Here is a 24,358-nt window from a genome sequence, read left to right as displayed (position 1 = left end):
GTTTGCAGTGGGGCAAGGAAGGGCCAAGCCAGCTCCACCCTCCCTGAGCAGGGCCAGAGACAAGCAGCACATGTCCTAGTTCTGTTGAGCCCAAGCAGCAAACACAGATTAAACAAATCATCTGGCACCGGGACAGGGAGCAGACGGCTCTATTAGGGACTGTTTGTCCTAATACAGGATGGCTCCACAGTTAGTTTAATAATCTTCTGATAAAAGGCAGAGGTGTGCTCTATCAGAGGAGGCACAAAGGGCAATGAATGTCCCTTGTAACATAACCCACTGCAGAGGGAAGGCCAGGACACAGGGACCACAAGGGGTTACGCAGCACAGTCCCTGCTCACCCACCTCCTGCCAGCACGTCCTTCCAGGTCCTGCATGCCATCTTCTGCCAGCACCCCACTATCATTCACGGCACTGAAGCCTAGCCTGCATTTGCTGCTCTTCCATTCTGGGCCAGGATGGAGAGCAGTGCAAAGGGAAGGTGTTTGCACAAGTCCTGGGCTGTTGCTCTGTGAGCCAGGTAAGGACTACTGGCACCTAGAGAAGGGATGAAGCTGGACAGGCAGGTGCCCTTTGCTATTGCATGGCCCCCTCCTGCAGGGGCTGAAGTCAACTTCAGGCCAGCAGGGATGATCTGCTAGAAGTGAACAACTAGTCCCTCCAGTCAGGCAGTTTGATTATAAAGAAGGCTACTTTAGCTAGGTATAATGCAAGGGAGCTGACTGCTAACCCACAGGCTACATATGCTCAAGGCAGCATTGCTATAGAGTGCAGAGAACAGAGCAGGAAGCACTGAAAGAGCCAAACCCGTGACTGAGGCATTAGAAAATATTTTCATCACCCGGAGTTGAACAGCAAAGTAAGGCAGGGCTGGTATGTCCCCAGGGAACAGGGGTTGTAGCAATGGGCAGCCCAAAGCCGGAGCCCACAGCTGCCTCAGGCTTCCTACAGCCACTCTCCACAGAGCCCTGGAGTCCAGCAACCAGGCACTAAGGCCACCCCAGGCCCTGGCACCCCTCCAGCTTCAGGCACCTCAAGAAAAACCTGCTCCAGGCAGGTGCTGGTGGGGAAATGCTGAGATCCAGACTAAATCTGCTCAGTGCTGAGTACAGGAGACAAGTAGACCCAGAAAAGGAGATGGGCAGGAGGGGGGGAAGAACTACAGTGCCAGAGATGAGGGACTGCATGCTCAGAGCTGTGACAGGTAGAAGACATGTGCAGCTGACTGAACAGATATCACTCTTCTCTATAAACCCTGGCTCTCCTACACTTCCAGAGTCCTCGCTCTAATGTAGTAGTCAATTGGGCTGCCTCCAGTGCTGCAGCAGAGGAGCATGTTGGGGAAGCACCTTGTCAGTGGAATAAGCCCAGCTAATCCTATCGCTAGGTCCAGCATGAAGAGCTCCCAGAAGCATGTTCATGCTCACGGAGTAACCACAAAGGGGTTAATCTGCAACAACCTGGACAAAACCCTAAGGGAAAACAAAGCAAGTGTTTCATTAAGAGGCAACAGGCAGACAGGCCGCACAGGGTAAAGCTGAACTTCCCCTCTCAGTAGTCAGAGGAATGCAAAAGAGCAGGGAGCTGTTAATGGGACCAGGATGCTGGTGCTGATCTGAGGGCAGAGACCTTCAAAGACATGGCAAAGAGCAGAAGCAAATATGAGTAGTCACTTCTGTAGTAAAAAACAGGAATGGTCTGAGAACAGCTATGGACAGGCAAGCAGCTGATATCTTTGCTTTTGGCAATCAGCACTTTTGCCACACTCAACGCATACCCAGACTCAGGTGCCACAGTGCAAAGGCACAGATTGGCCAAGATGGAAAAAGCAAGCTCCAGCAATGAGCTTTCTCAGAGGATCGGCATACGCAGAAGGAACATCAACAAGCTGGTCTGATAACTCCAATTTTGACTCTTGCCCTTTATGAAAAATGCAGTTATGGAAGGGGAAGACAGTACTTACACAAACTCCTTAAATGGCAAGATGAAGACAAAAAAACCTTACCAGTTTTTACTGGCTCATCTCTCTGGAACTCCTTTCTCCATACAAAGTGCTAGGTGTTGGCAGCATTTCCACTGAGCTCACTCCAGTTCAACATCTGAGATCACACCAAAGGAACAGAGAGCAGCAAGCATATGCCCATTTTGGAAGAAGGGACAAAGTTGAATGTGTTATGACATCTGCCATAAGATAGTATAGATCCCGTCAAACAAGTTTATAGAAGACTAGATAAAAATATCAGCCACTGTGGGCCTTCAGCTTCTGAAAGAGATGGGAAAAAGGTTAATAGTAAAGAGATTTCAAGAAAGCATCCAACAGTGCACTGTGAACTGGCCTTTAAAATACAGAATATGGAAAATGAATTTCACACTCTCATAAGGCTATGAGGATGGCATAGCTTGGCTTGAGGAGCTGAGAGGGGAACATTATCTCATCTGTTAAGGTGAGACTGCTATGGGGCCTGGCCATTGTTGTTTTCTAGATGAAACAAACTTAAGTGACAGACACCAGCTCTAGATATGTGGAAGCTTTGGATGTCATAGAGACCATTGCAGACTGTTGTAGAGTCACAGGACTCAGAGCCCAAAGAAAATAGTGATCAGGCCAATGAAAGACAAATACATGTCTTTAAAGAAATCAAGATCGCCTTGCCAGAAGTTTTGTCACTAAGGAGTGAGCAGTGGGAAAACTTGTCCCGAGACTGTGGGTTGAATGCTCACAGCAGGATAGAGATGCTGCTCTGGGAAAGGCAAATATCAGTAAAGGTCTATGCTTGGGCTATTAGATTCTACCAGGCAGCACCTTGATTTAACAGGACTGTTTCTGCTCACCCCAACAGGGAACTTCAATTGTATTGAAGTACTACCCCATCTCCACTTACTCTTCACCTGACAGAGTGCAGAGACCCTGTGACACAGCAAGTCCAGGCCAGGCAACAGCATTTTTCAGCCACATTTAATTTCATGCAGGGGAGGTTGAGACAAGGTGAAAACTGGTACAGGGAGGAACCTTCACTCAGGCAAGAATTTGGAGCAGGAGCACAGCAGAGAGATGCTGTCTTCCTGCAGAGGTTTGTATGCACCTCCTTCAACCTCACTGGCTGGCATCACACCTGTCTCACAGTCTCTTCCACCCAAAGGTCCTGCCTTCCCACCCCAGTACACTCCAGTCAAATCTGCCCAAGATTCAGAGAGGCAAGGGTCGCTTCAATTCCAGCCAGGTTTGGGACTTCAGGTAGAGGACTTCTCATTATGTCCAGTCAAAAATCCACAGTTCCCAAATGCAGCTTTGTTACCCCGTGAGCCCCAGAATTGCCTCCTAGAAATAGCTGAGCAACACTTGGCCAAAGGACTCAGTCACAGTGCTGCAGGGGCAGGCATTTACACCTCCACAGCCACCACAGCAACAGCTCCCACAGGAGCCATGGCTCTGAGGACCTGTTAGCAGCCAGTAAGCAATTTGCTGGGGCTGAGCCCAAAGGGTACTCACCTGAGGACAATCTTCACAGGAGAACAACAAAACTAGCACCTGCTGTCAGTCTAATCATATTTGGGCCTTGTTCATGCCCTCAGGCCACAGACTTGGCTGCTGCTTGGGAGCCAGCCATGTGGAGAAGAGCAGTCTAGCAGCCCATCAGCACCCACCCTGCACAGGAGGGGAAAAAGGCTCCTATTCTGTGGGATCTTGAGAAGCCCTTGAGGCCACTATGAAGATAGACCTTACATGACATTAAAGCAATGTAAAAGGATGCAGCAAAGAAAACATGACAATTCAATAAATAGAAGCTTTTATTACAATAGAAAATAGTAAAACTCATGTTAAAATAGAGACTCTTGCTTTTGGACTGCTCAGAAAAGCCTAAGCCTCACTTTCACCTGTCAGTGCCCGCCAAGGTCCTGACCCCTAAGCGATAAGCAACACTTCTGTGCCCAAGAGCCTCACGGCTTCTCCCTCCCCAGTGACAGTGAAAGACTACAGCAGCAGGCCGAGCCATGCCCTGCCAGGCAGACAGGTGCAAAGGGCTCTCCATAGGGTTCAGTATAACACACCTTTCTCCTTTGTGCAATCAGGCCCCTGTCTGAAGCAGGCAGCTTTAGGGAAGCCATGGATAAGAGGAAGGGGAAAAAATTAGCAGCAGATAATGGCAGCTGCTCTGAGACAGCTGGGGAGGCAGCAAATACACCTGCTAGAAGAAGAGCCCAGCAGCCAGTTACCTCTGACCTGCTGTTTGCCTAGTCTCACTGCATGTCCCACTGAACATGCTCTTGTTCTGCACCCTTCTTCCTTCAGTGACTTGTTTCCTTCAGAGTGACTCCCTGCTACCCTGAATGAGACTAGCAGACATCACCACATTGCAATTCTGTGCAGCCTGTGCAGGATTATAGGGGACACCCTCCATAGCCTCCTTCCATGGTCAGCCCAGTGCAGGTGAGTGACAGTGCAAAGCTTGGACCATTGCGTGCTCCCTTCCTCCTCTCTAGAAAGGCCTAGGGGCAAGAGTTCAGTAGGTAGCAGAGGCCACAGGACAGCAAAGTTGATGGGAGTGGGAGACACCTGTGCACCAAGAGTGTGCACAGCAGCACTCTTGACTCCAAGTCCCGCCTGCCTATAGCTGGCAAGTTCACTCCAGCCCCTCGTGCACAGCCTTCCGTAGCTCAATAGAGAACATCTCCTCCCAGGGCCCACGGATCCACTCCACCAGCTCTGCCAGGAGCTCAGGGCACTCTGTGCGGATGTGCCAAGTGCTCTCCACCTTCAGCACCTGTCAGGGAGAAAGGAGATAAAGGTGGATGGGCAGGGTCCAACCTCAAAGGTCAGCCTTGAGCTGCTATTCCCCAGCACAGATGTCAGCTGCTTCCAGTTCCTAAGTAACATCCTCTTCCCCCTCCCTGGCGAGTTGTCAAAGCATCCTTGCATGGCTTTTGTACAGCAGCAATATGCTGCGCTCCCCTGCCTCCATGGTGCAAGACCCTGGGTTAGGATGAAAGATGACAGCCCCAAAACACTCTTGGCAGGAACAGAGTCCGAGCACAATCCAGCCCCCAGGATCCACCCCCAGTCTTATGTGCCCCATGACACTCCTGGTTACCTCATCATAAAGCATCAGCTTGATGTCACAGGGATAGAGGCGATAGGTTATGACATTGCTAATACTACTGATTGGCTGCTTCTCCTTCAACTGGATGTTGCTCTTAGGAGGTGGTTCTGCCTCACCATCCACATCCAAGGGGGGCTGCACCTGCCACTGGTGATTCTCCTCCAGCAGAAACAGCATGCTGCGGGTGCTCAGCAGGGTCACAGGGAAAGCAGATGCCCCTAAAAGGATAGGAGGGAATAGGAGAAGCTCTGCTCAGAGCCTGAGTCACCACAGAACCAGCTTTGCTTTCTATTCCCCCCGCCCAGGGAAATCTTTTCCAGCAGCAAGTGACTGGGTGAACAGATTTATCCAGCTTCCCGACTGAAGAGGAGGAACAGGGTAGCTGAATGCACCTGGGCTTGACCAGCTTATTCAAGCTCATTGCCAGAGCAAGCATAGGAAAGACCACCAACCGACTAGCATTGTGTCAGCCAACATCCTCATGTGAGGCAGGAAAAGACACTTAAGTCCTCTGACCTCTTAACCAACACTTTACCATTCCTTAGTTAAAAGTCATCAGCTCCAACTAAAAGGCCGCCTTTTTTGGCCTGAATTTGTCTGGCTGCAGGTCTGATGTATGCAACAGAGAGCACACAAAGTTTAATACCAAGCTGGGATGCATCATAAGTATGGCAGAAAGCAAAATAGTTTTGCTAAATTAGAGGGAGCATAAATATCATTCAGTTGATTTCAGTGGATACAAATGAAAAGCACTAGAACTTGGGAAGAAGTAAAACGCACAGAAATAGGGAACCACTAGCAGAACTGGCTGAGGTCACAGGGGATCAAACTGCTACATCAACACATTGCTTTTCTTGTCACAGCTCACTCTTGGGAATTAGTAGGAGTATCAGAGATAGGATGTTTAATTAGTCCTGTCTACTTGGCAGGGAGGCCTCAGCTGGAACAGTGTCCAGTTTTGGGCATTTTACTCTAAAAAAGGAGAAAAACTGGAGAGTAACAGAAATGCACTTTAAGTTCCCCCTCCCACAGGCTATTTGCGCAGCTTAAAGGAGACCAACAAACATACTTCCCACAGATTCCTTGTAATTCTTGTTCTCTCATACCTCCCCAACGGCCACCAGGGAAGACGACTGCAAGAGCAGTGACAAAGTCAGTACACAATTAACAACTTACGTTGGTTTTTCTGGTGTCTCAAGCTAAGATGATACCGGAATTGCTCACTGAAGACTCAGATCTCAGGTCTGGCACATTTGGCCCTCAACAAGCACTGGGACAAACTGGGTGGGCTCCAGTGGGCTCCTCCTGACCTACCTTCTAGGGTTCTATATACCTGCTCCTGTTCTCCCAAACTAAGGCAGTGCCTTTCAGCTTTTCACAGGCAAATGTGTGCATGACCCCTCAAATTTTCCCTCATCCCATGGGAACAATCCAGCCCTTAGATCATTTCCAGCTTCTCAGCAACCATTTTGAACTATCTCCAGACTTGGTGTGCAAGATCAACTGCTCCCTAGAACCTGGACTTTCATTCCGAAAAGGGCTGAGACACCCAACGCTTATAGGCGGAAGCATGCTACTAGCCTACATGTCCCAACACTAAAAAACTCTTTCCTCCCCATCTTGCTGCTGGAACCATGGGCCAGCCCTGTTCCCGCACACTGTACATTAAAAACACAAGCATGAAGTAGACAGCACAAGGTGTGGGAAACTTGGCCACAGAGATCTCTTGTACCTTGGATCAGATAGGCCAGCAGGTAGAAGAAACAAGTGTCATCTGCAGTCATGGAGTCTGTGGTCTTGGAGTCCAGCAAAGACCTGGAAGAGATAGCAGTAGGTAATCCAAGGAAGCACTCTGTTCTCAGTCTAAGCTTGCTGTGAGCTCATTCCTGTTCTCTGTCCTCTTAGCAAAGGGAGAGACCCATCTCTTCCACATGCTATAGCAAAATTCCTCTCTGTCCTGCCACTCTCAATGCTCCCTGCCCACCACCTTGCCAGCAAAGAACCAAATGCTTCTCGCATGGGACCAGTCAGTCCTACACCACCCCCTTTTTCTCCCCAACTTCTGTTCTGCCCAGGCTCCTCCTAGAGAGCTAGAATCACCCTGCCTGCTCAGTCCATCACTCTTTTACAGCTCACCCCCTGTGCAGCAGGCATCTGAGCCAGCTGCCTCAAGCCTGTAACGTAGCCTTGCTGCCATTTCAGTGATGCCTCCTACTGTGCTGCCACACATCCCAGGCACTGATGGAAAAGCAAACATCCTTTTCTATCCCAAACTCCATCCCCTCAGAGGCTGCTCTTACCATAGAGAATGCTGAGGATTCATCTCCACAGTGGGGATTTCCTTCACCTTACTCCTATGCTTGGCAGGCAGCTCCTGTATGAGATCTAAAGACAGGTAAAAGGTAGATAACTTTTTACTGCAAGCCCAAGCGCAACATGCAACAGCTCAGGACAGTTCTCTAGTCTATATAGAGACACTAAGTTATGGCACCAGTAGGATTCTCTCCCAACTTTCTTCTGAGCTGGCAAGAACTGATTTTCCAGTGTACATCCCAATTGCAGCCTTCCTGGTGTGTCTCCAAGAGCAGATCTTCCAAATCTTCCCCCTCCCTCTGCTACAGCTCTCTTACATGTCAGTGTCTGCAGGAACTGGTCACAACAGCTCTGGTTCCGGATCAGCAGATTATAGGAGGCTCTCGGGTTCTCAAACTCCATTCGCAAGCTCTGATGGCAGAGTCCCACTTCCAGATGGGAAATATCAGACAAGTAGTGAGAGTCATTCTTCTTCAGCCAGTCTGCAGGTTGTCCCCTAGTCACAGAGCACAGCACTCAGCTGCAGCAGGCTACCCCATCTCCTCCTCTCCCACATCACATTGCACCAGGGGATTTTGTCAAAAGAGCTTTTGCATGTTACCACCCTTCCAGCACAAGGCTGGCACAGGCTTGCACCACCCAGCACTCACAGCCTTGCTTCCAGGTCTCACTTGCCACCACTCTCCTCACCTGATAACCCCAGTGACTTCCAGCACATAAATCCTGAGGTCAGAGGCAACCAGGATCGAGAGGAACTCCCCATGTCGACCAAACTTCACCATGGCCACCTGCAGCACAGAGAGGGCAGGTCACAGTACCGGCTGACCCCTTGCCAGCTCACCCACACAAAGGACTGGCCCAGACACATGTCAGATCCCTTCATACCCCCCAGGCTCTGGGATGCCATTCCAGAGCAAAACTCACAGGGCAGCTAAAAGGACGGCCAAGGACCAAGGCTGCCCACAGGACGTAGGGGTGGTGCTGCAGGAGCTCACCTTGAGAAAGCACTGGAACTCCTCAGTGTCCTTCTCAAAAACCTCCATATCCAGGTACAGCTTCAGGCGATGATCCACAGAACGGAAATCCCTCGTGTTCAGGATGCCATTTGCAGCTGAGGAGAGCAAAGGGTGGCATCAGCACTCTCCCCACTGACCAGAGGCTGCTCAGTCATGCAGACTGGCAGTGGGGCAACACTGTCACCCTTTTGCACACTCGCTTTCATCAAGTCTCTCCTCAAGACAAAGGATCAGAACTAGGGCTCTTCAGGCCACAGATCTCAACACAGAGACATGAGGGGACTTCATCACTAACACTTGCTCTTTCAGATATACAAAGCTTTGGTCTAATCCATCTTCAACCTTTGCCCAGCTGTTAGTCACAGGGGGACACCACTTTGCTTCCAGATGTGGCAGAAGGGCAATTCCACGCCAAACCAAAAAGACATTTCTCATTTCAGCTGGTGTCAGCTCAGGTCTCTGACTTAGACCAAGGTAGGGATAAAAAGAACTGAGAAAGACACCAAGAAAACTGGTGAGGAACCTAACTTGTATTTGTCATGCAACTGTATGAACCAACCATTTATACAACAGCCACAATACTGCCATGCTAATTACCAAGTGTCCAGTGGCCTGAGAACAGTCCCCCCCCCCCCCCCCAAAAAAAAAAGAGGCCTGTTTTCCACAAAGAATACTTTATCAATCAAATTATTCTCAACAGGAACTTCTTCATGGTCTCAGTTCACTAAATTTGTTTTGCATCAAATCACAAGGCACCAGAGACTGCCTTACCTCATACACTTCTGTGAGTATACAAGACTGAGCATGGTGTTCCTAAACATTGGTCCTATACCGAGTCTTCTTCAGAGGCACAGCAGTCTTGACAGGCCAGGGGAGATCTCTATAGATAAGAGGCTCATAGGTTTCCAAATTAGGGCCAGAGAGCAGCTGCAATAAAAGCCACTTGGGGGGTTGGAGCAGATGACCTCCAGAGGTCCTTTCCAAATTAAGTTATTCTATAAATCACATGCTGAAGTCCAAGCAAAGGCAGCCTCTGCCACAACAGAAATCTAAGACCCTTCACATAAAGCTCTTTGCGTACCTCACAGTAACTACAAGCTTGCACAATAGCCCTCACACAGCCAGCACCCAGGCCCTTCTTTGGGAGAGGCTTTGTCATCTCAGTTCACAAAGACCACTGAAGTGAACACAAGAAGCTGTAGATCTATGAACCAGAGCCTCCAACAGACACGCTAACCTCACATCGCACTTAAGCCAGAGAATAAAGACAGGGACTATTGTGTGTAGCATTCTCCAAAGGTAACACTCCAGCTGGCAGCTTGTTAGGACCACAGGAACCCAGCGTGCCTGTGACTGAGCTCCCAAAACAAGAGCCTACTACCCAAAGTCTGAGCAATACTATTGATTAGGAGCTGATTCAGTTTTCCCTACCTTCAGGCATGAGAGAGAACAGAAGGGCATGAAGCGCTCTGCTCACAAGCGCCATAGCCACTGCCTGTGCTTGATGACCCCTTTTCCTGCATTAAACAGGAGGCAGTGCAGACTGCAAGCACCAGACACAGAGCCCACCACCAAGCTGTGCACACCACCTCTACACCCTGTACAGCTCCTACATACTCACGAGGACTGAGATTCCAGGTTTCCTCCGACTCAGAGTTCAAAGACAGCTGGGAAGGAGTGGGCCCACGAGAGACACCGTAATGGTAGCTCCCCATCAAGCTGTCCCCGTTGGTGTCAGTGTGACTGAAGGACAAATACTGGTTTTTCATGCCCAGCTCCTTCTTCCCACAGCCCCCATCTGAACTGCGAGAACTGGAATGGAGAGTGCTGTCGTGCTCGCCACTGAGCTCCGGGGTTCTCGTGCTGTTGCTGGTGTCCACCTCAGAGCTGTCTTCCCCGCCAATGTAGAACTTCCCACTCTCACTGGCCAGGGCAGATGCTTCCTCTGTGCCTTCTTGCTGGCTGCCTCCCTCCAGAACAGATTCCGACAGGTCCTCACTTGTGTCATCAGGGCCAGGCAGCAGAGATGTGCTGGAGCACATCTCTGAAGGCAGGATGACCACATGGTCACTGGAACAACTGGGACAGGCTATGGGTTCACCAGGTGCTGCAGCATCTGTGAAAGACTTCATCAAGGATAGAGCAAAACAAGAACAGCTCTCCCCCAGCAAGATTAACTTTTTTTTTTTTCTGTAAACCACAAGCCATCCCTTTCAAAGTAGACAATAGCTCAGTCATGGCCTGACTTCAGCACCTTGTTGAGCAGTTCTATCCAGAATCATATCCTACACACCTCCCCTCTCAAATCAATGAGAAATTCTAGATCAGTGCCAACATTCACATAAAATAACCCTGCTCAGAACTAGAGTGGCTAGTGTGGGTTGTAATTACAACTGATAACCTACATCAGGGCTTTGGCTCATCCCTTTCCTCCATTTCATATCCACAAGTGCTCACATTGCCTTTGAAGATCAAGCTCACCACCAGTCAATCCAACCATCCTTAGTCACCCTCATCCCTGGCTTGGCTTATCCTCCAGCCAGCTAGCTCATGAGCCCGCTGTGCCCATTGTCTAGCAGTCTTCACCCTCCTGACCCTCCTTCCTGACACTCACCTCACCCACACTACACTAGACTCCCAGCTGGAGCTTGGGACTTCTACTACCCTGGGGGAAGAAAGTGTCCTGGGGTGGAGGAAAGCGCTATAGACAGGACAGCACTTCTGCCCTCATTGCAGAGTCCTCCAATCCCAGGTTACTTCCTCAAACCAGCAGCATCCTACAGGCTAAGGTTGGGCACTCTCCATTTCACATTTAAACTGAGAGAAGCTTTGAGAAACTCAGCAAGCAGAAGATGCTTAATCAGCACTAGTAATATCTCAGCCAAAATACTGCATCTAGTTTCAGATACCCAAAGAAAAATGTGGACTAATGGGAAACAGTATAAAGGAGACCAGCAAGAATAACTGGATTGTAGGAGATACGACTGACGAGCAAATTATCTAGGGAGTTGAGTTTATTTAGTCTAGAGGAGAGAAGACAGGATTAGTGTGTGGGGGGAGAACAACAGCTCTTGAGTACAAAGAAAGGAAAAAATAATTCTCCATAGGGGAAGTAGCAATAGGCTTAAGATTACAGCCAGGGAGATTTTGGCTAGGGTAGCAGTTGTTTTTCTGATGACTAACAGCCAAAGTTTTATCTGAAATAGTGGAGTAGATTGCCCAGAAACCTCCATTAGCAAAGGCCTTTCAGAAAGAGTTAGCCTGTATAGCAGAACTGATCATGCTTTACATAGGACAAGGGATTACAGAACCTTTAAGGCCTCTCCCAGACCTAAGATTTCTGTGAGCCATCTGCAGTTTTCCAGCACCCCTATGTTCTCCCAGGCCTGAGACTAACCAAACAGTACCCCTATTGTGGATGAACAGTAAAACAGTGGCTTATTCCTGCTAGCAGACAAGCAGTGAGCGCCTCTTCCCTGACACCTAGGATCAATCCAAACATGCCAAGTCAGAGTGCATCCCACAACATGTTTTAATTCCAGTGCAACCAAGGCATTACCCTCTCCTATGCATGCCATGCTCTGCACCATAGCTGCCACAGGCAGTCTGCCTGGGCACCAGATAACATCTTTTTTTTGAGGACTAAGTCCTACCTTGATCTGAGGCAGCTAGGGTTTCCAGCCTTTTGGGGTCTCCAGCCTCTGCAGAACATGGACCTTGTTGCCAGGGACCCAGGGACTGAAAAAACTCCTGCTTGCATTTCAGGCACTGGAGCTTTGTGAATCCCTTCTCCTGGCCCCGATTTCTCCGATTCTCCTCCAGAGCCGGAGTCAACACTTCAAGCACACACTAGAAGTATCAGCACAGGGAAAAAGAGCGCTAGCAGGCAGACTACAACTGTCCTGACAAAAGCAGGTCTCTAACATTAGCACGTCTCCTCATGTGCCTCATCACAGCATTTCAGACTGCAAGGGTGCAGGGCCATATCCCAGGCCAGCAGGGCACAACAGTTAATCTGTGAAAGAAACTTGTCAAAGGCACCGAACTCCACCGCAAAGACTAAGACAAACCTTTTTGCAGGTCTGTCTCTTGCACCTACATGTTTACAGGTCTCAGGTGTCCCATCTGTTTGTGTCTTCTCTGCAGCAGCTACTTAACTGTGTATAAATGACTGTGCCTCAAGAAAAATATTTGGATTTGATAGCAGAGTCACTATAGCAGCTGTGCAGAATACAGTTGCCATAGCACAGATACTCTTGCTGTATTGAAGGCTAAGCACAGGCCAGAGCATCACACAGCACCCAGGAAATATTATGCCACACGTGCACAAGACAAGGTCACTAACTTTACTACTAAAACTCAGCTCCTCTTTTCCCAAGGGAAGAAAACTGCAAAGCTTTCTCCTTGAGAGCACCTTTTATGTTTCAGAAGCTCCACTGCCCATGGCCATGCTCAGAGCCCTCCACGGGTCATTTGTACAGCAGGATAAACCCTCAGAATACAGTCCAGACATGAGCTGCCCAGCTAGTAAGAGGAGGTCAGATGTACATGTGCTCTGAGAATGGGAGTTCTTCTGGCTGCAAGAATCCAATGACTTTCCAAAAACACTGCCTCCTCCCCACGCTTCCCCCATTAGCCTCCCCACCTGTAGACACTGCTCCGGGCAGTCATCAAGCACCACATATTTGCGCTTCTGCCGGTCCTTGCGAATGTAGCTGAAGTGTAATGTGAGAACAGGGAAAACTCGTTCCAGGTCCTGCAGGAGACAAAACATCAGTTCCAGAAAGAGGGCACAGTATCCAGGACACAGACCACATTTGTTTGCAACTGTTGGAAACATGGCCAGAGCATTGGAATCTAGTAAGCTTTGAACAGCCCTCCCAGAAAGACCTTGATGGCATTTAGGAGCCTGGTAAAACGGGCTGAAAAATTTAAGCTGTGTGAAGTGCTGAAGACAACTAGTAAGTTTCAAGGCCCAGAAGAATGTGTCTCAAATGAAACACCTTCTCAGGAAGATATTTCAGAAGAACAGCATACCACAAACTTAAGATGTACAAGGGCAGGAAGATAAATGAGTTGGAGCTTTTGGAAAAAAAAAAAAGTTTTAGAAGAGCCTGTGATAAAGTTCATGCACGCATTGAACATGTTCTTAAAATCCTACCATGGGAAAAGTGGTTTCTAAATTCCCTTTCTAAAAACCACAAAAGCAAAATAGGGCTGGTAGTACCAAAGCACACACCTAGAGCAGATGGAAAACTGCCCACTGAGCTATCACTAGCTCTCCAAAAGTCACGCAAGACCTAGCCTCAGTGCTGCACTGTCAATGAAAAAGTGCAGTCCACAAAGAGCCCTCCAAGGCTGGGATATCCCACTGAGGAATGGATGAGAAGGAGGTTGCCTTCACTTGATTTAGGCTCCTCTCGGGAAGTCTCTCATTCCTATGTGCTGGAACAAGTCCAGCCACAGTCCTTTTAACTCCAGTTTTGGAATAAAACTGGTGTGGATTTCTGCTGCATTATCACAGACGTCCTAAGCAATACACATGAATGGGGTTGAAGAGACTCAATCAGGCTTTACAGGAGCTATGAAAACTCCTACAGGGCACTCAGTGACAGAAGCCCACATCCAGAATGCTGGCCCATACAAGGCATAACATGCCAAAGGCTCACACAGAGGCACAACTCACCATCCTCTTCCAGTTCATCTCAGAGGTCTCCATCTTCTGCAGGCACTTCAGCTCCAGCTTGTGGAGGACTCTGGCAGCCTTCAGCTCCACCTCAATCACATGCCTAGCTGTGACCCGAAGGAAGATCCAGTCTGGCTCTGGGTCGCCTTCACTTTCTATTTGGCTCACCAGCACTGGCTGGCAAAGGTCCACTGCTGAGCAAGACAACCAGAGGTCAGTACACACAGCAGACCTTCAGGCCCAGATTGTGTCTCACTGGGAATCAGTCGTTCCACCCAATCCTCTGAGGCAGGCTGTGACTTGGGGCAACACACAGATGATAGAAGGCATATGGACACTAGGCGTAAAGCTGCAGAACTACCATATGTGATACCAGCATTAAATGAAGACAGCACTGCAGGTACTCCAGCAGTAGACTCAAGTCCTATTCTCCCTGCTCCCTCCCCTCCTTTCCACAGGTAGCACTGTGGCAACCATCTCTGCTTCCGCTGTAAAAAGGATGCAAGGGATATAAAGTCGGTGGCATTCCTCCAGCAAAACGCTGGCACAGAGGCAACCATATCTGAGTGTTTAGGAGGTGCCAGAAGCAGAGCAGCCAAGGCAGAGAAAGTGGTCTCAGCCTTGATGGAGGTCTCCCAAAACAGTGTCCCCATCCCTGCCCAAAGGTCACAGTGTCTACTTGGCCAAAGTCCTTAAAAGCCCCACAAAACTGGGCAGTATGATGAAGCTTTAGGGATATCACATGTGATCCATCTATTCTATTATCATCCAAGCCCTTAAACACATCAGTGAAAGAGCCCGTTTACCTTCTGTCTTCTCATCTTCTTCCTCCCCAAGCATTAGCTCATCTGCCTCCTCTTCTCCTTGTTCTCCTCTCACAGGCATATCCAGCTGTAGGTCAGGCTCTTCTCCCTTCCCAGTGTCATCCAAAGGAGGAGAGGATTCTTTCTGGAACACTTGGGGTTTTCCTTGCTCCGGACCAAAGCTCTCACTCAGCAAGTCCGTTGCAGCAGGTCTGCCTGTGATCTCATCTGCAGAATGGCTATGGCAGATGACAGGTACTTGGTCATGCTCCTCCAGGTGTCTCTTGTACTGCAGCCAGTCAACACCAAAGCGATCTCTGAAGCTGTCCATACGCTTTATCTCCTTCTGATGCTGTAGGACAAGGCCTGCACAGAGAAAACCTTGGAAGTATGAAGACAGTCACCACGCCACAGCACACACCTCTGACTGTGGGCTGTTCAGCTGCTGTGTTACCAAGGAAGAAGACAAGCCTCACCAGCAGAGAGAAGTAAAGCCTGGGACTCGTGTTCTGTGTCGCTGGGCTCTGAAATGCTTGCTCTGCGCACTTTAACTTTTCCCTGAAACAAACAGGATAAGAATAGTTGGGAGGCACCAGAACAACCGAAAACAGCATCTGATCAGAGGCTCTGCCAGGCAGAGGTGTGCATGACCACTCCTGGATGTTCCAGTGCAAAAATACCTCACAAAACATTTGTTACAGTAGCTCAAGACTGTCTTTAAGCCAAGCCCCTACTTAGCACACACCAGTGTAGAGGCCCAGTACCACCCAGTCAGTACTAGACAACATCCCACAGTACAGGACTTTGAGAGCCATCCCCCTCTCCCAACAGGCCAGCTAAAAAGTTAAGATGTTACGTTAGTCCCAGACCTTGCATTTTTTCCGAGGGAGCCTGACAGCCACATTCTCCGCTGGGGACTGACTGTCACTGAGGTCTGCAGCACAGGAACTGTCCAGAGCACTGCGGTCCAGTGCAGTCTTCTCAGAGGTAGAAGTGTGGATCGACTGTGACACACTTTGCACAGATTTTGGAAGGTGCTAAGCCAAAAGAAGAGAATGCTGTCTGCTGAGCATGAAGGTGATGCCAGGTAACCAAGCCACAACTCAGGCTGAGAACTTCCCTGCTCATCATCCCAAACATTTACCATCTCAGTAGAAGTGGTAACAACAAATCCTGCCTGGTTGACTCAATTGCTTGTCATGACTGCTCCAATTTAACTCAAACTATGCCTTTCTTAAAAACAGCATATAGGGAATTGACAACTGTTTGTTTTGCTGACAGGTAATTCAAGTGTCAAGTGCCAGATAGCACCTGAAAGGGAAACAGGCAAGGCTCCAAATTCTGCAATGGTGCATAGGACAGAACAAGCTACCTGATCAGTCCCAATTACTAGGAATCAGCATGAACTGAGCCAAAAAGAATTGCTTCAAAGAGGCAAGGCAACCAATACAGATTAAGTGGGACACGTGAGGACTGAGAAACCTGTCAGACTTCCCACTCCCAAAGCCAGTAAGATCAGTTTACAGCACTGTACTTACCATTAGGTCTGAGGAAGATAGTGGCTCTCCATCCAAAAGGAACTGTAATTAGAGACCCATTTGCAGTCAGATTCCACCTGGCTGACACTTATCCACAACAGCATCTACTGACTCCTATTCCCCTTCAGACCATCCTAGGGTTGGGTCCTTGGCACATGATCCTTGCATAAGACTGCAAAGAGTACCAGAAGCAACCCTATTCCCACCTATCCATCACTCCTTCAGCTGTAGCTACCTGACTTAATAGCATACAAAGCCAGAAGGGACCATTGTGGTTTTCCTGTTTACACACTTCAGGAGTCTCAGAAACGTATCTAAGGCAATTTGCAGAAGTGATATGACAGAGATCCTACTGCAATACTTCATGAATTGTTTTGAGGACTACTCATCTTCACTTCAAAGCTTACACCCTACTTCTAGGCTTAGCCTACCTAGCTCCCAGCTACTGGAGCTCAGTAAGCCCCTGCTTGCCAGACTGAAAGCACTGAACAGCACACTGCTTCCATGTAAACTCTTAAATTGACCAAGTCTTCCTTATTCTTCCCCAAGGACTTAATCAGATGAACATCTGGAGTCTCACACTAAGGTATACTTGGCCACAAAGCATGGAGCAATCCTGAAGTGAATCTTTCCTAACAACCAGTAAAAGCAAGTAATCTATTTCCTCCCCTGGACACAAGTTTTCACAGCAGATGGGCACAAGAGCTCTTTGACAACTTGTGAAGTGTTCAGAGGATGAATGGCAGAGGATTTTGCAGGTTGAGTAAAAGGAAAGAACCCACTAAATGAAAGATTAGAGAAATTTCTACAAAAAAGAAGGCTCAATGAAAGTTTGTTTCAAGATCCAGTTTGATGACAATGAATCTAGCCATTTGCTGCTAACACGAAGGGCATACCAGCTCTGCAACACCTCTCACCCATCAGTAAGCACTTTTACTTGCTAAACTGCCAGAACACTTTCTTTGTTGGCCCATTTATTTAAAAGCAGGCCACCCGGGACTGATTAAGCACCAGAGTGCAAGGGAAACAGTGAAGACACCTGGCTCGGAGCAGAGTGATGAGGGGAAAAAAGGAGGTGGTCACCGCTGCCAAAGCAGTATGTAATTAGTCAAGGTGGGCTGAGTCTGTGAGTTCCTTGATTGCAAAGCCCAACTAAATAGTCACTACCTGGCAGGAACAGAGTAAAGTTTTGGGACAATCTGTAAGCAAAACTGATGAAGTAGACAGGGAAGAAGGATTAAGACCTGAGGCCTTGCAAACCTAAGATCAGTACTGAGCTGTCTGCCCTGGCCAACACACCTCACTAAAATTTAAGCATAAACTACTCAGCCTTCATCTTTGCACTACCAGAATCAGCTTTCAAGTTTTCAAAATACTTTCCCCTCATTTGTCCCTGTGCTTCAGAACACCCTAATCCTTCAACCCCAGGGGTGGAAGGCATATAGCCAATACTCACATTGGAGGAGGCTGCCCTGGGAGAGACATGTACAAGTGTTGCAGAACGATGATTTTGATGGAACCATAATGGGTTTCCCTCCAAGTGCAGCTGGGTGAGGAAATAGAAAAATATTTATTAGAAATAGTATTCTGTATCTCAACCTCATCTGCCCTGTGGCTCTAGGACTTCTCTCTGCTTCAGGAAATATCCTTGCAGTGGAATGATGAAAAATCCAGGAGAGGACTAAGCTTTTTCAGTGCTTCCTGAAATTTCATTTGCAGCTGAACAAATTAAGTATTTCTTATTCATGCCCCTAAATTGACAAAAGCCTTTCCTGTACTAGGACTCCAGAAAGTGTTGGGAGAGCAGTCCTTTGCAGGCTATTTTGCTTCATAGGCCCTAGAGTGACTGCAGTTTTCCTCCTTCAAACTTCTCTGAACACCACAGATCCACAAAAGAATTAGGTGAGGATCTTTACAGAACTTGGTAGTATTAAAATTTGAAAGGTAGAACAAGGAGATGGGAATGAACATAGGGAAGAAAGGTTAGCTTGAATAATGGAGCAGACTAAAATATAGCTGTCTCACCAAGGCTCCCCTACCAGCTTTCCTCGTCAAAATTAAATGCTCAAGAGTTGAACTCAACTTCCAACACTCTTCTTGTCAAGCAGCCTCCACCTTGCAACCCCAGACCATGACATCTCCAATCTACCAACCCACTAGGCTTCATGCTTACCTTTTTTAAATAGTGCAGAGTGGACAGTGGTGCCAACTGGGCATGTTCCAGTAGCAGGTTATAGGCCACATCCAGGTGCTGCAGATTCACCAGCTGTTCCACCCCTGCAAACAAAGCAAGAAGCCATCAGCATGCCAGAAGATATAACCTAGGAACCTTCCCCCTGCCCCTCTCCCCCACACTGAACACTAGCAAAAATAGCTGCACCCAAGATTTCAAGCTGTGTTCCTCCTGGAAGAGGGAAAGGCCTCCAACTCAGAAGCACTCCTTCCCCTTGGACTCACCATCAATGCTGTCAAGTTCATTGTTGCGCAGGATCAGAGTCACCAGCTTGGATCGGCTGAAGATGCCAAGGTTTGGCACCTTTGACAGGAAGTTATAGGCCAGATTGAGGTACTCTAGTTCTGTAAGGGTCTGTTCAGAGAGAAGAGCAGCACCAGATCAATTGAGACCTTAGCTCAAAGCCTGATCCCGTACTCAGACAGGGCACTAGTCCCTACCTTTCTCTCCATCCCCCACATATGGACACTAGCAAAAAGCAATAGCGACCCGCCAAGGCCACTTACAAATATGAGTTTTTCTGCAGTAAGACTTCAATGTTTGCATCTGGAGTGGTTTGCCTAGGGGCACTCAACATGATCTAACTCCTCTGCAAAATTTGTTAGGAGCAGCTTTCCCCTGCACCATCAACTTCACAGGAAGGAACAGGATGCCCTGCCTAAGCAAAAGACCAGACTTGCTACCACAAGAAGCACAGTCATCTTTCCAAAGAAAGGGAAGCGAATGATGTATTGTGAGCTTCACCAACTCCATAAAAAGCTATTTCAGAGCTTCTCTCAAAAGCAGCAGACCTAGCCCAGCACAGAGAGGATTTCAGCACTGTTTCCCAGAGACACACATGCTACTGTGACAGATGACCACCTTTCTAACATAATTGGCAGGCAATTTCTGAGAGCAAGAGGGAAATACTACTGGCAGTTTGGACAAACTGAACAACAAATCCTGGCTACATCATTCTCACCTATTGCAGATTACAGTGAGGTCTCAGCCACATTGGAGAGGTTACAACAATACATACAGCAAAGGTCCCTGTCTTAGAGCAGACAGCGAACGCTGCCTTCTCTGTCCCAGTGAGGCAGGGGCTGCACATACAGGACAAACAGTTTCAAGGCTGTAAGTAGAAGGTCTACATCACATGCCTGTTAAGCCATGTCTCCTATCTCTCGTGGCATACTTCACCTAGCAGGCACATAGCCAAAGACCACTTCAGTAGCATGCTCTCCATACCCATATTCTGGGGCTCAGTCCCAGATACTTACTGTTAAATAGTGCTCACAGTCCTGGACCTTGTTGTGACTCAAATTCAAGACTCTCAGCACATTCAGTAATTGCTGAAGGAAGAAAAGAGACTAGATCAGATCCTACAAAAGTCTCTACTGCAGCATGGGAAGCCTATCCTGCTGGGAAAGGCCATGAAAATGAACGCTGCCCACTCCCACCCAGATCCATCAGCATCAGTAAAGGAGTGCCCAGTTCCTGGCCATGATCATCTCCTCTCTTCCATTCAGTCATGCAGGAAGCATGCTTCACTCACCAGTGAGTCATCCAAGGCAGTGATCGAGTTATAGCTGAAGTTGACAGTCTGCAATTCCAACCAGGGGAGAGCACAGCTCAGATCTCCACCACATGCTGAAATGATTTCCTAGGAAGAAGCAAGGAGCCATTACTTGATGAGTACTAGCTGTTACAGTAACAGCAGATGAACACAGGAGAACAGCTAGTGAGAACAAGGCTGGCATTTTGCACCTTATGGCCCCTGCCTTGCCTTCAGAAGGAATGACATTTAAGTCACTAATTCAAGTATTTGGATGTGGTGGGAGCTCCATGGCTAAATATTTAGAAAGAGGGGGAGACGCTTTTGCACTCTCTACTCAAGTGACAATACTTTTTCTAACATGTTACAGTTAGTAAACTCTGAATTTTAAGCACAAAGATTCATCATTACAAAATCTTTTCCAGACCTTCCTCAAAGCACAGACAAAGCAATAGATACATATGCTCTGGTCAAGTAACACAGGCTCTGGCTGACAGAGGATACCACAAAGCACTCCCCATCAGCAGACCCTCTTCCCCAGCAGGCAGTTGCTTCTATGCTGCAGATACAATCCCAGAGCCCCATTGCTAGCACAGTCTATATTACTCAGTTCTCCGTGGTCAGAGCTTGCATTCATGTCTCAAAAACCTAGTGGGAATCAGTGCAGATGAGACACAGGGGCACAGCATTCCTTTCATCAACTCTAATTAAAGACTGTTGAGGTGCAATCAAATAAACCCTGATCGGCTGCAAGTCTTTGAATAGAGAAATGGCCTGACACACAGAACAACCACTTAAGTGATACGAACATTGGTTAGGAGCCAAAAATTCTCAAGCAGCTAAAGAGGAGATTACAGAGCACCAGAGCACAGGTGTGGAACTAACAAGGGGTATTTCAGCATTGAGTCATGAATAGGACCCCAGAGGGGGGAGAGGGGAAGCCATACACAGCATCGATTAATAAAACATGTCATCTCCCACATCTTCCCTGCCTGAAGGGTTGTAGGATCCAGACAGTCTTCCTCCTGCAGTTTTGTCCATGGGGTCTGTAGAGACCTCACTCACCTCCAAGGTACTGATGCATTTGCAACAGGTTAGAGATTCCAGCTGTGAATAGACTAATCGCAGTCCCCGAAGGCAGTGTGGAGGGACAGACTTCAACTGCAGCAGTGATGAGAAAGCAAGGAGAACACACATGAGAATACTATAATGTAAGAGCAGCTGCCATCTCAGGCCCATCTCTGCAAGCAATCTCCCATCTCCCTACTGCAGCAGAGAGCCCTTCCATTCCACTCCTTGTTCATATCCAGGCTTGACCCTAAGCAAATGTTGCAGAAGTTTAGACTTAGCCTTCTAGGAAGGCCACAAAAGCCTACCCGCTTTTTAAGAGTAGAGGCATTCTGCAACCACAAAACTAAGTCAGAAGAAGCCACACAGCAAGGCTCAAAGCCAGTTTTGCCTCCCATACTTACTTCTAAATGCCGAAGGGACTTGAAAGGGAAGATCTTCACAGCAGATTGCAAAACACAGTTTGGATCATGAACAAGCTACAGAAACAGGAAAAGAAGTCTTGCATAAATCTCAGTTTGTGCTGCAGTACTGCCACCCTGATGCACTGATTGCAGCATCACAAACAGGTCCATTCACCTCTGGTGCTCTCTGCCCACCTGCTGGCATCAGCACTGACTCATTGCCCTGAAGTTCAGCACAGGTCAAAGAAAAAAGTATATTAGCTAGCATGAGACCAAGGACTGCCAGACCATATAGCTCCATTTCCCCTCCCCTGCCCATATGGCTTCACCAGAAGCCTGTGCTTTCAGAACCACAAGGAGGTCTGACAGCTGGATTCCCCATCAGCCATCACCAACAAACCTACTAAGCAGAGAAAAATCTCACTGCTAGAGCTATGTTTGCCAAACAGCTGAGCTAAACTAGCACACTGGTGGGAGTTGTGCATTTGTATTTCACTAGAGCAGGCCAAATAAGGCAAACCAAAAGCAAATACAATAGAAAATAGAGCTGGCCCCCAAGACACTGTTAGCATGAGACAGAGGAACCTACAAACTCACTCCCTGCGTTCTGTAGTACAGCCACAGCCTCTCTCACTACAAGACAGTGAGGTCGTGTTCATATTAAATCTGGCTTCTTATGCTCTCTACAGTCATTGCATAAACAGTACTTCAGATAAAGCGAATAATGAAGTGGTTAACACTCCTACTGCAGCCACCAGAGAACAACTGGAGAGACCACCTCTGCCAGCTACATCTAGGCTCACGTAAAAGTGACTCATCAGGTGCAGAACATAATCCCAAGGCCTCATCACCACTACAGCTTCCACAGTTATGGCCATGACAGTGATGAATCACAGCACTGGCGCTTTCCAGCACTAATGCAGCATATTGAACAGGGCCATTTGTAGGGGAAGCTTGTACTGAGAGCTCTGATGATCAGTTTTAGAAAAGTTTATTACAGGTGCCATCCTTGATTTGTGCCTTGGCAATTTAATCACCTTCTCTCCTCTCCTTCCACCGTCTTAAGAATCTGAACAGGCTGATATAAAGCATAAGTTTCTCTAAGCAAATAAGTTACTGCATGGTTAATGGTAGCTTCCCCTTCTTTCAATGCTTGTTATAGTAAGCGCCTGCTAATTTGGTTAACGCAAGCACTCACCACAATATCCTCCTGACTAAGCTGCTTTTCCCTGACCTGTCAGAGCACCTGTGGAGGCTGCAGAGCCAGGGGAGCCTGCAGCCTCCACAGGCTCTGGGCCCCATGCTGATCTCCAGCCTCATCACATTGCTGTTAAAACCTCCCAGCAACATTAGAATAATGAACTCCAATCTGTCTCCTACTGAAAACACTATTAAAGGCATTGTAGGCTGTACTGCCAGAGACCTGAGCACTCAATTGCAACATCTCCTCAGTGGCACCATGGGGCCTAGGAACAGCCTATAGAGCTAGTTCCCTCTCCCCTTCCAGTCCCATTTCACCTCTCCTACCCTCCTAGCAGCACCCCAGGGCCAAGTATAATCACGTGCAGTCTCATAGCACATGCCAGCTTTCAAGAAGTCCTCTGAAACATCCTTAGCGCCATGCTTTTACTTCTACTATAGCCTTCTTAAAATTCATTTAAGGAGGATGTGTTGTTAGTGATTCACTGTGCTGTGAAACAGATCAGCCAGAATCACTGCCTAGGCAAAAGTACGCAAAACTCAGAAATAAGAAACAGAAAGTCCCAGATTAGAGGGTGGCTGTGACCAGCTTTGCTCGCACACCCTGGCCCTGCAGCACTGCACACGCTGATCATGGCTTAGGGAGACATGCCAAGCACTGCTCGAGCATTTCGGGAAGCAATCGTTTACCCTTCCCAACGCCGTGCCACGGTCAGCACGCGACACCGCCCCCCCTCCCCCCCCGCTGCCCTGCCTTTAACGCCACGAGCGAGGCGCGGCGGGGCCGGGCCGGGCACGGACCTTCAGGGAGCGGGTCTTCTGCAGGACGTCGAAGAGGAACTGCGCCTGGAGCAAGGCGGCCGAGTCGGCGGGGTGCGAGGGCAGGGCGACGAAGCCGCGGCCCTGGTTGCGGGAGCCCAGGTGCTGCTCGAAGACGCGCGTGAGGTGCTGCAGGGCGGGCGCGGGCAGCCTCAGGGTGCTGCGGCCGTCCAGGACCACGTCCCCTGCGGGAAGGCACGGCGCGGCGCCCGCCGTCAGCGTCCCCGCCCGCCCGCCGCCGGCCCCGCGGGGCCCCACGCCGGGCGCGGCCGCCACTCACCCGCGTCCTGCAGCAGCCGCGCCAGGCCCCGCACCAGCGTCTCCGCCGCCATCTGCGAGGGACGGAGGCCGAGGGGGCCCCGGCCGCGCCGCCGCCGCACCGCGCACTTCCGCGTTTCCACAGAGACGCGCGCTTCCGCCGCGCCACCGAGCGCGCCGGCCGCGGCTAGAGCGCCGCCGCTTACATCCGGTTGCCATGGAGCCCGCCCCAGCGTCATCCTCCTGCACGGCGGGGCCCGCGCCCCCCGGCCCCCGCCCCGCCGCCAGGGGTCCCGCCGCCGCCACCGCCGCCGCCGCGCCCAGCCCAGCCTGCCCGCTGCTCCGCGGCTGCGCAGGGCCGCGGCCCAGCGCGCCGCCCCGCGGCGG

General features: G+C 49.2%; 1 protein-coding gene across 4 annotated transcripts; it reads right to left on the bottom strand.

The window, feature by feature from the left end:
* Window positions 1-3,771: 3,771 nt before the first annotated feature.
* STK11IP (serine/threonine kinase 11 interacting protein) lies at window positions 3,772-24,061 on the bottom strand. 4 transcript variants are annotated; one of them, XM_067299151.1, is made up of 24 exons: window positions 23,994-24,061; window positions 23,696-23,898; window positions 21,695-21,769; window positions 21,288-21,383; window positions 20,223-20,330; window positions 19,948-20,019; window positions 18,913-19,042; window positions 18,629-18,732; window positions 17,912-18,001; window positions 16,456-16,497; window positions 15,787-15,954; window positions 15,394-15,475; window positions 14,921-15,283; window positions 14,115-14,305; window positions 13,074-13,184; window positions 12,082-12,277; window positions 10,050-10,544; window positions 8,408-8,523; window positions 8,103-8,200; window positions 7,730-7,908; window positions 7,400-7,484; window positions 6,832-6,914; window positions 5,091-5,317; window positions 3,772-4,763 (listed from the first exon to the last, which is right to left on the bottom strand). In XM_067299151.1, exons 1-24 carry the CDS (start codon window positions 24,043-24,045, stop codon window positions 4,623-4,625), a joined length of 3,507 nt encoding a protein of 1,168 aa, XP_067155252.1. In that variant the 5' UTR covers window positions 24,046-24,061; the 3' UTR covers window positions 3,772-4,622. The 4 variants fall into 4 exon arrangements, 2 of the variants coding, with proteins under 2 accessions (XP_067155252.1, XP_067155251.1); XR_010884594.1 differs by lacking the exon at window positions 3,772-4,763 and adding an exon at window positions 5,880-6,071 and having other exon boundaries at window positions 5,232-5,317; window positions 14,115-14,308; XM_067299150.1 differs by having other exon boundaries at window positions 4,675-5,317; window positions 14,115-14,308.
* Between the last annotated feature and the right edge of the window lie 297 nt (window positions 24,062-24,358).

Source organism: Apteryx mantelli, chromosome 6 (genome assembly GCF_036417845.1).
Source record: "Apteryx mantelli isolate bAptMan1 chromosome 6, bAptMan1.hap1, whole genome shotgun sequence".
Lineage (NCBI taxonomy): Eukaryota > Metazoa > Chordata > Aves > Apterygiformes > Apterygidae > Apteryx > Apteryx mantelli.
The sequence above is the reverse complement of the archived record's forward strand: the minus strand, read 5'-3'. Positions and strand labels throughout refer to the sequence as shown.